We start from the raw sequence: 14,686 nt of genomic DNA, 5'->3' as shown, positions 1-14,686 counted from the left end.
AGAAATGTTACAGATCGAAATGTTTTTCACATGATCTAGCATGTCACCTGCCTGGCCTATAGAAGGAGAGAGTCTTAGAGACACAAGGTGAGCGCTTCCCAGAATCCTGAGATGATCGAGTTTGTGCTCTGCACACCCGAGTCACAGAATACTGGAATCCATCTGTCCCTGGAGTTCATTTGGGCCACCCTATCCTCATTTTACCAACGGGAAACCCAGAATAAGTGGTGCATCACACACTTACATTATTACAAGTCTGGACTAGAACCCAGGCCTCTAACTAGCTAGCTCTGGGACTCCAAGCCAAGTTCTGTCATCTCTGTGTGCTTCAGCTTTTTGCATACAAGAGGGGGACATAATATTCACGCTTTGCAAGGTCAGCATGAGGATTGAAGAAGTGAGTCTGTGCAAAGTGCTAAGCATGGCATCTGGCTTACAATGAGTGCTCCATGCTAAACCACCACCATCGCCCTCATCCGCTTACGTCACTGATCTGATGTCTTGAGGAGCTGGAGTAAACAGTCAAATGGCCTTGTTCTTAAGGACCCAGAGAACTCATGAATCGGTAGGTCATAGAATGAAGGAGGAAATTCCCCCAAATCAGCATTTCCATTGCTTTTCTCACCACCAGATGTGAAGGTAGGAACTGTTTAACTGCAAATAGGATGCAGGTATTAAATTCCTAAAAGCAGGAAGATCTTGCCAGCCCTCCTTTGGTCTACTACATCACTGAGCACTCCTGTCTTGAATGGAAAACTCCAGAACAGTGATTCTCCAGCTCTACGGTAATCATTGATATGCAGGCAGGGAACTCTCAAGCCCCAGAGATTCAGATCCAGTAGGGAAGGCTCAGGGGTCCGTATCTAACAAGCTCCTTGGGTATTCCTGGAACCAGTGATTCAGGTACTAGAGTCTGAAAGCACTGCCTGGAACATGGAATCTGGGTCTCTTTCTTTACCAAAGTGAGCTCCCAAGGCAGCAGGTGTTAATAAGCAAATGCCCGTGCAGAAAGCTGGGTTAGAACCAATGCCCCCCTCAGCCCACCGTTGTGCTCCTGAATCTCCCTCCTCCCCCACAACCCAAATAATCCAAAACCTCATATTACAAAAATAAACCATGAGTGGCACCCACCTGGTTCCATCCCAGAAAATGGATTTGCTGGGAAGGAAGTGCCACTTTCTTCTCTTCATTGCCTTTGTCACCATAGGTAATGGAGGAAGTAGGAAGTCCTTGACTACTTTGGAAGTCCACCAGTCCAAAGGAAGGGGAACAGCTGTCTAGTCTGCTGCTGTCCTGGCCCCATAGCTATCCCAGAACTTCTGAAGACAGCTTATTCAAATATAATGTATCATCTGAATGTTTTTGGCATCATATATTCATACCCCAAAGAAATGAAGGTTGCCTTTGCCTCTAGGATCCTGGAAGCATCATACCCTTCACTGGTTTTGGTGGGGCCCTACTTTAGAATCTTACCCAAGCCGACATGACCTTTGTTTCCCATCCTCCCACGCCTGTGCTCTAACACCAGCTAGTGGTATCTCCCTGAGTGGGGTCTGTGGTCCGTGTACCAGAATCACTATGGGACCTAATTTAAGATGCTGGATTTCTGGTCCCATTCTACCTCCTGATGGCAAGGTCTGAAAATCTGTAGTCTTTAAAAAGCTTCTTTGGGAATATTCATGTGTACTAAAGTTCAAGAATTTTGTCCTAAGTGACCATGGTTTGCTTCTACCTTATTCACTCACCTCACAGGGAATTCTCACACCGTAAATAAAGGTATGATCAGAACATCCATCTTCCCTGAAGCTTGGCAGCAGCCTTCCATCTCTCTCTTGTGTTTTTGCAGGTGACTCAAAAAGGGAGTTTATGGGGCACCTGGGTGGCTCAGTTGGTTAGGCATCTGTTTTTGGTTGGGTTCATGATCTCAGGGTCCTGGGGTTGAGCCCCGTGTCAGGCTCCTGGCTCAGCAGGGAGTCTGCTTCTCCCTCTCCCTCTGCCTGTCTTCCCACTCATGCTCCCTCTCTCTTCCCTCAAATAAATAAATAAATTCTTTTTTAAAAAGGTAATAAAGAAAAGGAGTTTACTTGGGGTACCTGGGTGGCTCAGTCCATTAGGCATCTGACTCTTGATTTCGGCTGCAGCCCTGAGCTTAGGGTCTTGGAATCGAGCCCCGCCTCAGGCTTCAAGCTCAGTGGGGACTCCCCTTAAGATTCTCTCTCCCTCTCCTTTTGTCCCTCCCCCAACTCACACTCTTGTGCATGCACTCTCTCTCTAGCAAATAAGTCTAAAAAAGAAAGAAAGAAAGAAAGAAAAGAAAAGAAAGAAAAGTTTACTTGACTTGACAAACAACCTAGTGCAGGTTTCCTTCTTGTGTGTTGTTATAGTACTTTCTCTCCTAGACCAGGGTTGATGCTCCTGGAGGGCAGAAGCTATCTTCTAAACACCCACCCCTGCCCCACCCTGCCTACGTTCTGGGCACAATGCCTACAACCTCATAAGTTTATTGCCTGATTTGAATGTCATGTCAACACTTGCCTCCAACGGCTCTCTCTTCAACATCTACAAATGATCCAAGAGGAAGTAAGTTCTGATGGTGAACTCTTGACCCTCATAAGCCCTTGTCTTCAAGCGTTTTCTTGAGAAGACTCATAAAACTTCATCCATGCTTCTCACAGCCTATGAAATACAGATGGCCGCCCTATGTCTTCCAGCAGCATGCACACCTCTCCCTCCGTACCTCCTGTACATGCGTCCAAACGGACCGATTTGTCCCAGTTTCTTGTTACACCAAGTTTCTATTAAGGGCCACCCCCATCACCACTCTGGCACTCCATGAAGTGTTTTCATTTCTTTTTTTTAATTCCTAGCATGCAGTACTTTCTCTAAAGGGACAGAGTCCAGTCTTCTCCCCATTTTAGCTAAGTTGCTAAACTGGGAGTTTTCCAGTGGTGGTTTTTGAAGAAAGAACCAGATCCAAGGAGAGACATTCTTAGCTTGATTTTAATTATTGGTAGGAACTGCTTTTTTTTTTTTTTTTAAGTTTGTATCAGGGAAATTATGGTGAACACAAACGTGGTATGGTGTGAAATCCCATCAAGCCAAAATGAAATTCTGTTTGTTGGCAGAATTCTGTCTTGTGGAACTCAACAAACAGTGTTTGGGATGGGAGGGCAGTGACTTTTAAAAGTTGTGGAAGGTCTTGAAGTAGGATTTTGAGTGATTAGCTTGTACCTTTTCCTTTGATTTACCAGGGTACAGGGGTTAGTCAAGTGTGAGGTGAATGGAAATTGCTTAATTTTCACAGAACAAATGTGTCAGTATCTGGTGCATGGCCAGAACTTCCAGTTAAGGGTTCAAACCCTGGTTTGTCAAATGAAGATTTTCACATGGTGTTACCATGAGTACTTTCTGGTCTTACATTGTTTGAGTGGTCACTTACCATAAGATACTTCATTATAAACAGGTAAGTGTACTTTTGTGTAAACTAACTTCAACTTATATCCTAGAGGCAGTTAACCATCAATGACTGTGTCTACTCTGTAATCTACTTTCAAGAGGTCACTGTTAAGCACTATAAATGTTGTTACCAAAATCTACTCTGTAGAGGATAGTGGCTAGCATAAGAAATGTTAGAAATAGGGGCTCCTGGGTGGCTCAGTGGGTTAAAGTCTCTGCCTTCAGCTCAGGTCATGGTCTCAGGGTCCTGGGATCAAGACCCACATTGGGCTCTCTGCTCAGCAGGGAGCCTGCTTCCCCACCTCTCTCTGCCTGCCTCTCTGACTACTTGTGATCTTTCTCTCTGTCAAAATAAATAAAATCTTAAAAAAAAAAAAAAGAAATGTTAGAAATAACTCATTGGAGGAATGAGTGCTGTGCAAGATAAGGTTGGCCAAAGGTCATGTGAACAAATGCCCTTGCTTAGATGGGGCAGTAAATTCACTGAGCAAATTGGAAACCCACCGGGGACCTAGAGATTCACTGTTCCTGTGTCACCTAGAATTCAACAACAAAAAAAGGAAATGGGCGAAGCAGTTGAACAGTCATGCTACAGAGGATGCCCACATAACCACAAAATCTATGAGAAGATCCTTAACTTAATAGGCATTAAGGAAATGCTATTTAAGACCACTGTGTACCCACCAGAATAGTTAAAATGAATACTGGCAAGAATATGAAGGAGCTGGGACTCTCATACTTTGATGGGGGTGGGGTAAATCAGAGCATCCACATTGCTGAACATATAATATCGTATGAGTCCTCACTTCCACTGCTGGTATGGGTATCCAAGAGAAATATGTATGTGTGTTCACCAGAAGACATGCACCAGAGTATTCATAGAAACACAATTCCTAATAGCCCCAAGATGGAAATGACCTAAATATGTATCAACAGTAGAATGCCTTCTTCATCCCACCCTTCCAGTGCCTTCGGCTGGTGTCTGTTTCTTAATATCACACAGGCTCAAGAATTTGCTTGATTTACAAGTGGAATTTCCATTAAATTCAAAACTCCTTGCAGACCTCCTCTTGACACTCTTTAAAATCCCTTATACTCAATTATCAATGAAGCATGAAGGGATGTGCTGGAACAACCCAGAAATGGTGGGGAGAACATGCCTGGTGAAAAAATTGTAAGCCCAAGAGAGAAGATGTTTCATTATTCATTGCTATGTAGTCAATTGCCCCAAATGAGTGGCTTAAACAAGAATCATGGACATATCTCACAATTCTGTGGATATGCTGGGTTCAGCTGGTAGTTCTCTGGCTCCTCGAGGTACCAGCTGGTATATCTCACGTTTGACCGGGGCTGGAATGCCCAAGATGGATTTACCGAGTATCTGAGGAGGCTGGAAGGGGGCTGGAACTCTTTCTCCAGCTAAATGGTCACACTTTGCATACAGTGACTCAGGGGTCCAGAGAGAGAAAGATAAAATTCCTAGGCTCCTTACTGTCTAAGCCTAGAACTAATGCAGCATGACTTCTGCAACATATGATTGGTCAGAGCAACTCTCAAGGTCATCCAGGATTTAAGGGGAAGAGAAATAGGCTTTACCTCTTACAGGGATGGGAGCAGTTTGCTCAGAATCATCTTTGAAAAACAATTTACCACAGGCAACAAGAGTAAGGGAGGGCAATATGGATGGGGAACCTGGATTCAAGCCAAGCCTCCACCCCTCAAGATTACCTGGCTTTTCAGTGCCTCTGTTTCCCTCCTCCCCCGATAACATAGACAGCTTGGACTAGAAAGCTGTGACATTCCTCTTGGCTCTACAAGTTGTGGTTCCACAATCCACATAAAGACTATGCCTGGTAAGATCTTCAAGTCTTCCATCATTGGTGCCCCAAACCCTGCCTCCATGCCCCCCATAAAAATAATCCATAGAGTCTCTCTCTTTTTTTTTAAGATTTATTTATTTATTTTAGAGCAGGAGAGCGCTGTGAGTGGGAGGAGAGGAAGGGGGAGTGGGAGAAGGAGCAGAGAAGCAGACTCCCCGCTGAGCAGGGATCCTGAGATCATTACCTGAGCCCAAACTGACTGAGCCACCCAGGTGGCCCACTGTGGGGTCTGTTTTTGCCCATTTTCCATCCCAATTAAAACTTGAAGGTCTTGTTTAAAAACACCCACAGAGGGGCGCCTGGGTGGCTCAGTGGGTTAAAGCCTCTGCCTTCGGCTCAGGTCATGATCCCAGGGTCCTGGGAACGAGCCCCACACTGGGCTTGGCAGGGAGCCTGCATCCCTCTCTCTCTCTGTCTGCCTCTCTGCCTACTTGTGATCTTTCTCTCTCAAATAAATAAATAAATCTTTTTTTTTTTTTTTAAAGAGGTTTAAAACTTCCAAATCAAAAGAGGATGAAAAGTTTATGCAAGGCAAATTTCAATTTCTTAGTGTGTTGAGAAGAATGAATCAAGAGGGATAATTGTTTTGGGGAGGTGTTTGCCTGCCATTTGAGGAAACCTTCCAGAATATGTTAACACATTTTTCTCACTTAAAAGTAATGAAAGATGGGCGCCTGGGTGGCTCAGTGGGTTAAGCCGCTGCCTTCGGCTCAGGTCATGATCTCAGGGTCTTGGGATCGAGTCCCGCATCGGGCTCTCTGCTCAGTGGGGAGCCTGCTTCCTCCTCTCTCTCTGCCTGCCTCTCTGCCTACTTGTGATCTCTCTCTGTCGAATAAATAAATAAAATCTTTAAAAAAAAAAAAAGTAATGAAAGAAAGAAAAATAAATAAATAAATAAAAGGAATGAAAGATATAAAGCATTACAAAAAATAAAATCACCCAAATTGTCACCACACAGAAACAACCTGATTAAAAATTTTGTCTCTTTCCCTTTATGTTGTTTTTTTCTGTATATGTTTGTGGCAGAACTTGGTTCTGGGGTCTGTATCTTTCCCAAGAAACTCCAGTAAACCCTGACCAGGTAATTGGTTTGAGAAGAGGGCTTATACTAATTAATGATGTATAATGGGAATTTTGCCAGGAACTTTCTGGGAAGGATTCTCTGCTCTTAGAAAGACCTACACAAGGCAGGAACATATTTTCTGGCTTTGGACATTAGTGTGTGAGGAGTTAATGCCCAAAGTTGTTGACATGGGGAGGAACTAGTCCAACCTGTTGACAGGGCCAGAGCCAGAAAGGTGAAATGGTTTGGGTTCATAGATCATTTGGAAAGCCATCTGACTAGCCACCCAATTACTCCCTGGAGCTTCCCTACCTCCAAGTTTCATGTTCTGAGAGATCATTTATATCCTCTTCCTGTTTAAGTCACCTCTATTTATGATTTGCTATTACTGGAAACCAAAAACAATATCTTCACTGCTACCATGTATATAGAGTTGCATAAATGCATTTGAGAAAGTTTATTCCTTCACCCAACAAATAGTTTACAGGGATGCCCCACACACTAGGCTTGAGTCACTCTGCACACACACTTTGATTCTGCATTTCTCCACTTTACATTTTCTCTAGTCATTAAAAACTCTCTGAATATGTCATTTTAATGACTTCATTTTAATGGCTACTTTATTTAGTCATTTCCCTACTATCTGACATTTCAGTTGCTGAGGATTTTCATTATTAATAACAAAGATATGGTGAACATCAGTGTACATAATGAGTCATATTTCTGATATTTTGGGGGGACATATTTCTAAAAACAACCAAAAAAAAAAAAAACAGAAAAAGATACAAAGGTTTTTAAGATGACTGAGACATTCCTAAATTGCTTTCAAGACAGTTTATGCCAATTTCTATGTCTCTGTACAGCGTTTGAGATTTTCTGCTGCATCTGAGGGCACTCATAATAGACATTTTAAAAAACATGTTTCTGGGGTTGCCCAGGTGGCTCAGTCTGGTCATGATCTCAGGGTCCTGGGATCAAGCCCCATGTTGGGCTCCCTGCTCAGTGGGGACTCTGCTTCTCCCTCTCCCAAATAAAAAAATAAAAAATAAAATAATTTTTAAAAATGTTTCTAGAAAGAATTGTGACTGAAGTCTATAGGACGCTTTTACCCAACAAATCAATGGCATAAAAAATGGGAGGGAATGAAAGGCTGTCAATGAATAAAGGAAACTTAAAATATATGAAGCTTGGACCTTGCCGGTGTACTGATTCATAAAGATCTGTAAAAAGATATTTTTGAGAAATTTGAATATGGCCTAGGTATTACTGGGTTTTAAGAAATTAGTGTTAATTTTATTAGGTGTAGTAGTGTGGTTATGTTGGGAAAATAAAGTTCTTATCTGTTACAGACCCATCCTTATTTTTTACATTTATTTTTCAAGCCCCAGCATGGGACTTGAACTCACAACCCTGAGATCAAGACCTGAGCTGAGATCAAGAGTCAGATGCTCAACTAAGTGAGCTACCCAGATGCCCCAGTGCATCCTTCTTAATGGATGAAATGGTGTGATATCTGGGATTTACTTTCAAATATTCCAGCAAATCAAGAAGATGGTGTGGGATAGGAGAACCAGGATTGGCAAAATGTTAACAATTGTTGGAAGTAGGAAATGAGGGTTTATTATAGTATTCTCTCTACCTGTTGTATGTTTGAAAATAACATCATGCAGAGCTTTTCAGTGTTTTACCTTGGTTAATTTTTTTTTTTTTAATGTTGGTCAACAGAATAGACATAACATGCTAGGAGACTACAGGTCTGCTCTCCTCTCTTTGTGGTTTAAATGAAAAGCTCTATTGGGGTTGACTAGGACCATGGCAGTCTCTAGCTGCTTCCTTCCTGGCCCCAAAGACACCAAGGAGCCTGGTTTGGTCCCAGGAGCTCCCCCAGGGGTCACATTGAAACAGACCTGAAATGGTTCAAGGGAGCCAGAATGAAGTGGACTGCCAGGCAAGCTTCCTTGGAGTCCTTGGACTCCAAACCAAACTCATGAGCCCTTGGTCCTCAGTCAGCTAGCTCAGGCACTCCTAGACTCAGGGGTTGGACACAAATCAGATGACCTCAGGCTTGAAGCACAGAGAATAAATTATATACTGAAAAGCACCACCTGTGACAATCAGTTTCATTTGTGTGCCTGTGAAACACACGGAGACCGAAATGCATGGGGTGTAGCACATTTTTAAAACTGACTTAATTACATCACTTGTTGGGAGAGGCACACATACATTCAGAAACATGTGTTTTAGTAAATGAAAATTGTAGGGTTTCAATATCTGATGCAAGCCAATCGCCTGATTTGGGTACTGGATTTGGCAGCCGCTGTGGTCTGGTGTCTATGTAAAGCATGAAATATAGACGCTTGGTTAATTTCCCTCCCTCAATTCTCTTGATGCTACACCTGACAGTGGCTGGCACTCACTCAGCACAGTCAGGTGGAAAGAGCACAAGAGTGAGAGACAAACCTAGGTTCTAATTCTGACTTTCCACCTTTAGGCAAGTTACTTAGCTTCTGTAGTCTTCTCATCTGTCAAATGACAGCAAGGGTGCAAGGAGACAGTGATACTCGGCAGAGAGCAGACCTTTGGTGATGCTTGTGTCTTTTTCCCCCAAGAGGGACCTGGAAGGTTCTTATTTCCTGTTCCAGGCATCCCTAATGTTCAGTGTTATGGTGATCAAAAAAGGGAAGGCTTTCTATGAAAAAATCCTGTGTTATGAGCTTCCACACTTTTAATCTTTGAGAGCAGTAGATGCTGTAGAAACCCTTCTCCCTGCAGACCATACGAGGCTGCCTCCCAGTGCTTCCCCCGCACTCCCACGTAGGCCATTTGCTGTCGTTTTGCTGATTGAAAAAATGGCGGCTCCCAGTTCAATATGGTAGGTGTTCAAAACTCGTGGCCTCTCTGTTCTTTAATCAAATTGAATGCTTTAAAACCAAATAAACAAGACAGAATCTAGAAATTTTAAATCCCTGGAACATGTCCCCACATCACCTAGATGTGTCATTCATTGGAAGTCCATTGACCAAGCTTGTCAGTTGGCTTTGGTCATGAACCGGTACGTCACTCATGCCAAGTGAGGTGACTTTCGGGCTGCTGAAGCCAGATAACTCTGTCATGCCTTTATTTTGGCCCTTGACTTTTCTATTCCTTGCTTTGTAGATATCAGTTTGTCCTAGCCTGGATGTGAGGTTCCTTGAGGTCAAGGACCTTGTCCGGCTAATCATTGTATGGCCCAAAACACTTAGTGCTGGCCCTTGAACTTCACAGGTGCTTAATAAATTACTGTTGTCAACTTTGGCTGAGAGCTATACCTAACTTCCCTACTCTCCCAGACTAAAATTATTAAGTTACCTCTAGGATCAGAAAGGAATATTTTGGAGAAGCAAACATTTGCCCATTTAAATCTTGTGCCACGTGAGAAAGCTCTCCTCTGATTGTTGACAAGAACCTCCCTCTCCCCCTCCCTTGCTGTTTCTGGCTTTCCCCATTTTCAATGCCTTTATTCAGTTCCTGGAATATTGTTGGGTCAATAAAAGGCCCTGGATAAAAGTTTCTCTTTTTTTTCCTGCTTGTTGCCTCAGTTTTGCCTCCACTGATAAAAGTTGTGAGACCCATCTGGCCTTATGGCTTTGGGGCAAGGGCTCTATCCTTCATATTTCATTTCTTAGTCCAGAAAGATTTGCAAGTTTCACTGCTTCACTGAGCCAGAGGAGGTGTCCCAACATCCGAGGATAACCAGGAAGTAATTACTCGACACCTTAGTTCTCCTCAGTGTTCTTTGGCCTGGGAGAGAAAGACATTGCTCTCAGCTCAGTCATTAAACTCAGTCAGTTTTTTCTAAATTCTCCACTCTTACAACCACCTTGTTACAACTTGAGCTTGAGGATAAGAATGAAAGATACTAATCAGAGAGAACACAGCAAAGACAGAAGTATTTCTTTTTTTTAAAAGATTTATTTATTTATTTGAGAGAGGCAGGGGAGTGGGGTGGGAGCAGAGGGAGAGGGAGAGAGAGAATCTCAAGCCGGCTCCACACTGACTATGCAGCCCAACACAGGGCTTGATCTCACCACCCTGAGATCACAACCTGAGCTGAAACCAAGAGTCAGATGTTCAACCAACAGAGCCCCCCAGATGCCCCAAGACAAAATATTTCTTTACATAATGAAGATACCTAATAAGTGACACCTGCAGTGCCAACAGTTGCAGAGCGAGTTCCCAGGGAAGAGGTGAGGCTCTACTCTTCTCTCTACCATTAGGGTCCATAACCATAACTTCCAATGGAAGTATCTCTAGCCCCTCGCTCCTTCCTTACCACATCATCCTGTTCCATCCAGCTAAAAAGCTAGATTCACCATCTTCCTCCAGTCTTCTGGTTATAGGCTGTTAACAGGGTCTACTCATGTAGACCCTTCTGGGTTGTGGAAGGAAAATAAAATTGAATTGAAAAACCAGATGGTAACACAGTATGTATAGCTAGGTGTTTGGGAAGGGTGACCCCTTGGCTCTCTGCCCAAGGACAGCAGAAGGTCATGACCCCAGAAAGCCCCCACACAGCAAGGTTTGACCTGACCACTTCCCAGCATGCACTGGGAAGCAGCCATGGGCAGCTGTTGCAACGAAGTAAAGTTTTGGCTTGGGGACAAGTAGGTTGTCATCAGGAAAGAGGATAAGGTTGAGTCCACAAGATCCCAGTGATGGGGCCCAAGTTAGGAACCTGAACTTGATAAGAAAGAAAAAATGGAAACAAGAAGGTTTGGTTTGAATGAAAGGCTGAACCCAGGGAGGCAAGCTCAGTACTTATTTTTTGAATGGCATTTGTATTCAGAGTCTTTGATGCCCGTCCCCTCAAACAGATCAGACTTCTTGTGGTTACAGAATCATTTGCTTAGAAGGATTCCATGTTCCTTGGGGTGAGCTGACCCCAAGCACCACTCAGTGAGAAACACCGAGTGAATCACTGCTCTTCTCTTTTTCTTGGTGTTCTTAGTGATGCCTATTGTCCTGGAGGTGGTATTCTTAGCAACATGTCTGTGTGCATGGGTAGAAAGGTCAAGAAGGTAGAAATTGTGAGCAGTAAGAGGTAAAGGCAAGAGAGATGTTTTCTATTTGATCAAACCATAAAAATCAACACCTTAGTGTTCACTCCCAAAATAGAAGGTATATGTTTGAAGAATTTTGTTCAAAAGATGAGAACATCTTGAACAAATTTCTCATTTCTACAGATGCTAGGATTGGCTGTTTCTCCACCTCGAACACTACTATCACCACCACCACCACTACACACACACACACACACACACCCCTCTCCTTGCCTGCCTAACTCCTCTGTAGCTTTCAAGTATCCCTGCTTAGTCTTTCTAGAACCTCAAGTCTGAGAAGGGTTCCACTCTTGGCTGCTGCCATAGGACACTGTACTTCCTCCAGCACAACACCTACACAGTGTAGTAATCACCTCACCAGGCTAGAGCTCCATGAAGGCAGGGACCAGATCTGGCTTTTCTACAGTTCAATCCCTAGTTCCTGGAATGGCACCGAATAAGTATTTATGCAATAAATGAATTTTGATGAGTCTCTGTGTAAGCCGATTTTCTGTATGAACCTTTGTCTGAACGGTGTCCACTGAGTATCGTTGTTCGGGTTGTGTACGGTATAGGACATCTAGCTGAGTCCGGAGGGGAGGCTTGAAATCCAGCTCACATTTTCATCACCCAGACATTTTTTTTGCTGCCTGTATCCACCTGGAGGAAGATGTGCCTTTTTCTGATTTACACAGTGGCCCCATACAAGCTTTCAACAGCGCAGCTCTGAACAACACTGAGTGTCTTCAAAAAGAAATGAGAGCTCTCCCCTTTGTTCCTAGAAAGGCTAGGAGTGAGTACTTTATGTAGCTGTTTCTTCAGGTCCTTTGCCGACCATGACAGCTAAGACCCTGACTGCGTTCCCTCACTCTTCTCTCCTCTGATTTTTGTCTCCTGCAGGGTTTGGGATGACAACTCCAGCGACAGTAGGAGGAAAAATCTTTCTGATCTTTTATGGTCTCATTGGGTGTGCAAGCACCATCTTGTTCTTCAACCTCTTCCTGGAGCGCCTCATCACCGTCATCGCCTACATCATGAAGTCATGCCACCAGCGGCAGCTCCAGAGGCGAGGGGCCCTGCCCCCGGACAGCCTGAAGAACTCCAGCAGGAGCGAGGCAGATAGCTTGGCCGGCTGGAAGCCCTCCGTGTACTATGTGATGCTGATCCTCTGCGTGGCCTCCCTCCTCATCTCCTGCTGTGCCTCAGCCATGTACACCTCCATCGAAGGCTGGAGCTACTTCGACTCACTCTACTTTTGCTTTGTGGCCTTCAGCACCATTGGCTTCGGAGACTTTGTCAGCAGCCAGAACGCCCAGTATGACAGCCAAGATCTCTACCGCTTCGCCAACTTCATGTTCATCCTCATGGGCGTCTGCTGCATCTACTCCTTGTTCAATGTCATCTCCATCATCATCAAACAGTCCGTGAACTGGATCCTGAGGAAAATGGATGGGGGGTGCTGTCAACAATGCCAGAGGAAACTCCTCCCATCACGGAGGAATGTGGTCATGCCAGGCAATGTCCAGAACAGGTGCAACATCTCCATAGACACGGACGGGGTGATGGACAGCGACACAGATGGGCGGCGACTCTCAGGGGAGATGATCTCCATGAAGGACTTCTTGGCCGCCAACAAGGTCTCGCTGGCCATCCTCCAGAAGCAGCTGTCGGAGACAGCCAACGGCTGCCCCCCCCAGGCCAGCGTGCTGTCCCGGGACAACGAGTTCTCAGGCGGGGTGGGGGCCTTTGCGATCATGAACAACAGGCTGGCAGAGACCAGTGGGGACAGGTAGGAGAGAGGACTGGACACTGGGCGTGGGGACCGGGAGAGTGGACATACTGGAGCTGTCCCATCACCCTCTGAAGACCCAGCCATAGAAAGCTTTTCTCCTCTAAGGTCTAAATCGGTCCTAAGAATGAATCACCAAAGCAGCCCAAGACCTTGGCCCTGTTCCTTTACCCATATGCCTCCAGGATTTGAACTGCCAAAGGGAGGGAGGGTTTAAGTAAGCCTCTGTTTCCTGCTGCTCTGTTCTTCATTTGGAAATAAAAATCCCAAACGAAGGTTATCCCGTTCCTATGGAGTCCTGATTCTGTGAAACCAGATTCTCCACCCTTCCCTGCCCCTTCGAACTAGTGGGGGGAATGTCTCACCTGACATCTGGGCCCTGGGCTTCCTTCAGAACAGATTCGTCCCCAGTGGCACAGATAGGGAAGTCACCTGTTCTATTCACTGTGTCTGCTTCTCTGCTTTTTGCTTTTCCTTTCTTTTATTGTTAAAATCTTAATGCCGGGGGCACCTGGGTGGCTCAGTGGGTTAAGCCTCTGCCTTCGGCTCAGGTCATGATCCCAGGGTCCTGGGATCGAGCCCCACATCGCGCTCTCTGCTCTGCAGGGAGCCTGCTTCCTCCTCTCTCTCTGCCTGCCTCTCTGCCTACTTGTGATCTCTGTCAGATAAAGAAAAAATCTTTAAAAAAAAAAAAAAAAGATCTTAATGCTGGGCTAAGGTGTCTGTGGGACCTCCGTGTGGTAAGAAAATGGAATTCAGCTTCAGACCTTGAAACTGTAGCCAAGTAGTGGAGAGACGCACTATTGTAATGAAAGAATATAGCTTACTGCTCTCCCTCCAAATGGTCGCAGAGACCCTGTCATGTTTTTTTTTTTTTTTAACCAGGGCTTGGGGCCTATTGCAGAGATAATGGCTGACTATTTACTAGAACTGAAATTGAATAAATCCTCGCTTTATTAACTAAGATGACATGAGTGCTCCTTATGGACGGTGGGGCTTAGGGACAGGGAGTACCTAATTAAACGGGCATTTATTGTGCTCAGAGAAAAAGAAAACACCAAGAAATTAATGCTTAGGGATACGAGCATCATCTTGGCTTCTCGGCTGGAGAAACATTCTAGGCCAGATAAGAAAATTTGGCTTCTCCTGTCCTTTGTTTCGGTTCTGCCTTCTGGGATTGTAACAAGTCTAGTTACATAACCTCCAGAGCCAGTCAAATGTCCATGCTGGGAACAAAGGCTGTTGATCTTCATAAATTCAGGAGAGAACCTTTTGAGGTTTGGGAGCAACGTTAATAAGAGGTAGTTGTTGATTTTATAAGATAAGGATGGTACACGCAGCTATTTTAGAAATGAAAAAGGTCGGGCCTCAGGAGAAAAGCAAGCAGGGAACTATGTCTAATGAAACCGAGATAAGCAGA

At 44.5% G+C, this 14,686-nt stretch overlaps 1 protein-coding gene across 1 annotated transcript in view; it reads left to right on the top strand.

Moving 5' to 3' along the window:
- The window catches only part of KCNK13 (potassium two pore domain channel subfamily K member 13), a 113,368-nt gene extending 99,138 nt beyond the window's left edge, over window positions 1–14,230 (top strand). The window contains exon 2 of the mRNA XM_059182521.1: window positions 12,378–14,230. Coding sequence (XP_059038504.1) covers window positions 12,378–13,270 — 893 coding nt within the window. The 3' untranslated portion in view covers window positions 13,271–14,230. The remainder of the gene's footprint in view (window positions 1–12,377) is intronic.
- The last annotated feature ends 456 nt before the right edge of the window (window positions 14,231–14,686 follow it).

This window comes from Mustela lutreola, chromosome 7, assembly GCF_030435805.1.
Source record: "Mustela lutreola isolate mMusLut2 chromosome 7, mMusLut2.pri, whole genome shotgun sequence".
NCBI lineage: Eukaryota > Metazoa > Chordata > Mammalia > Carnivora > Mustelidae > Mustela > Mustela lutreola.
This window is presented reverse-complemented; position numbering and strand designations above follow the sequence as displayed.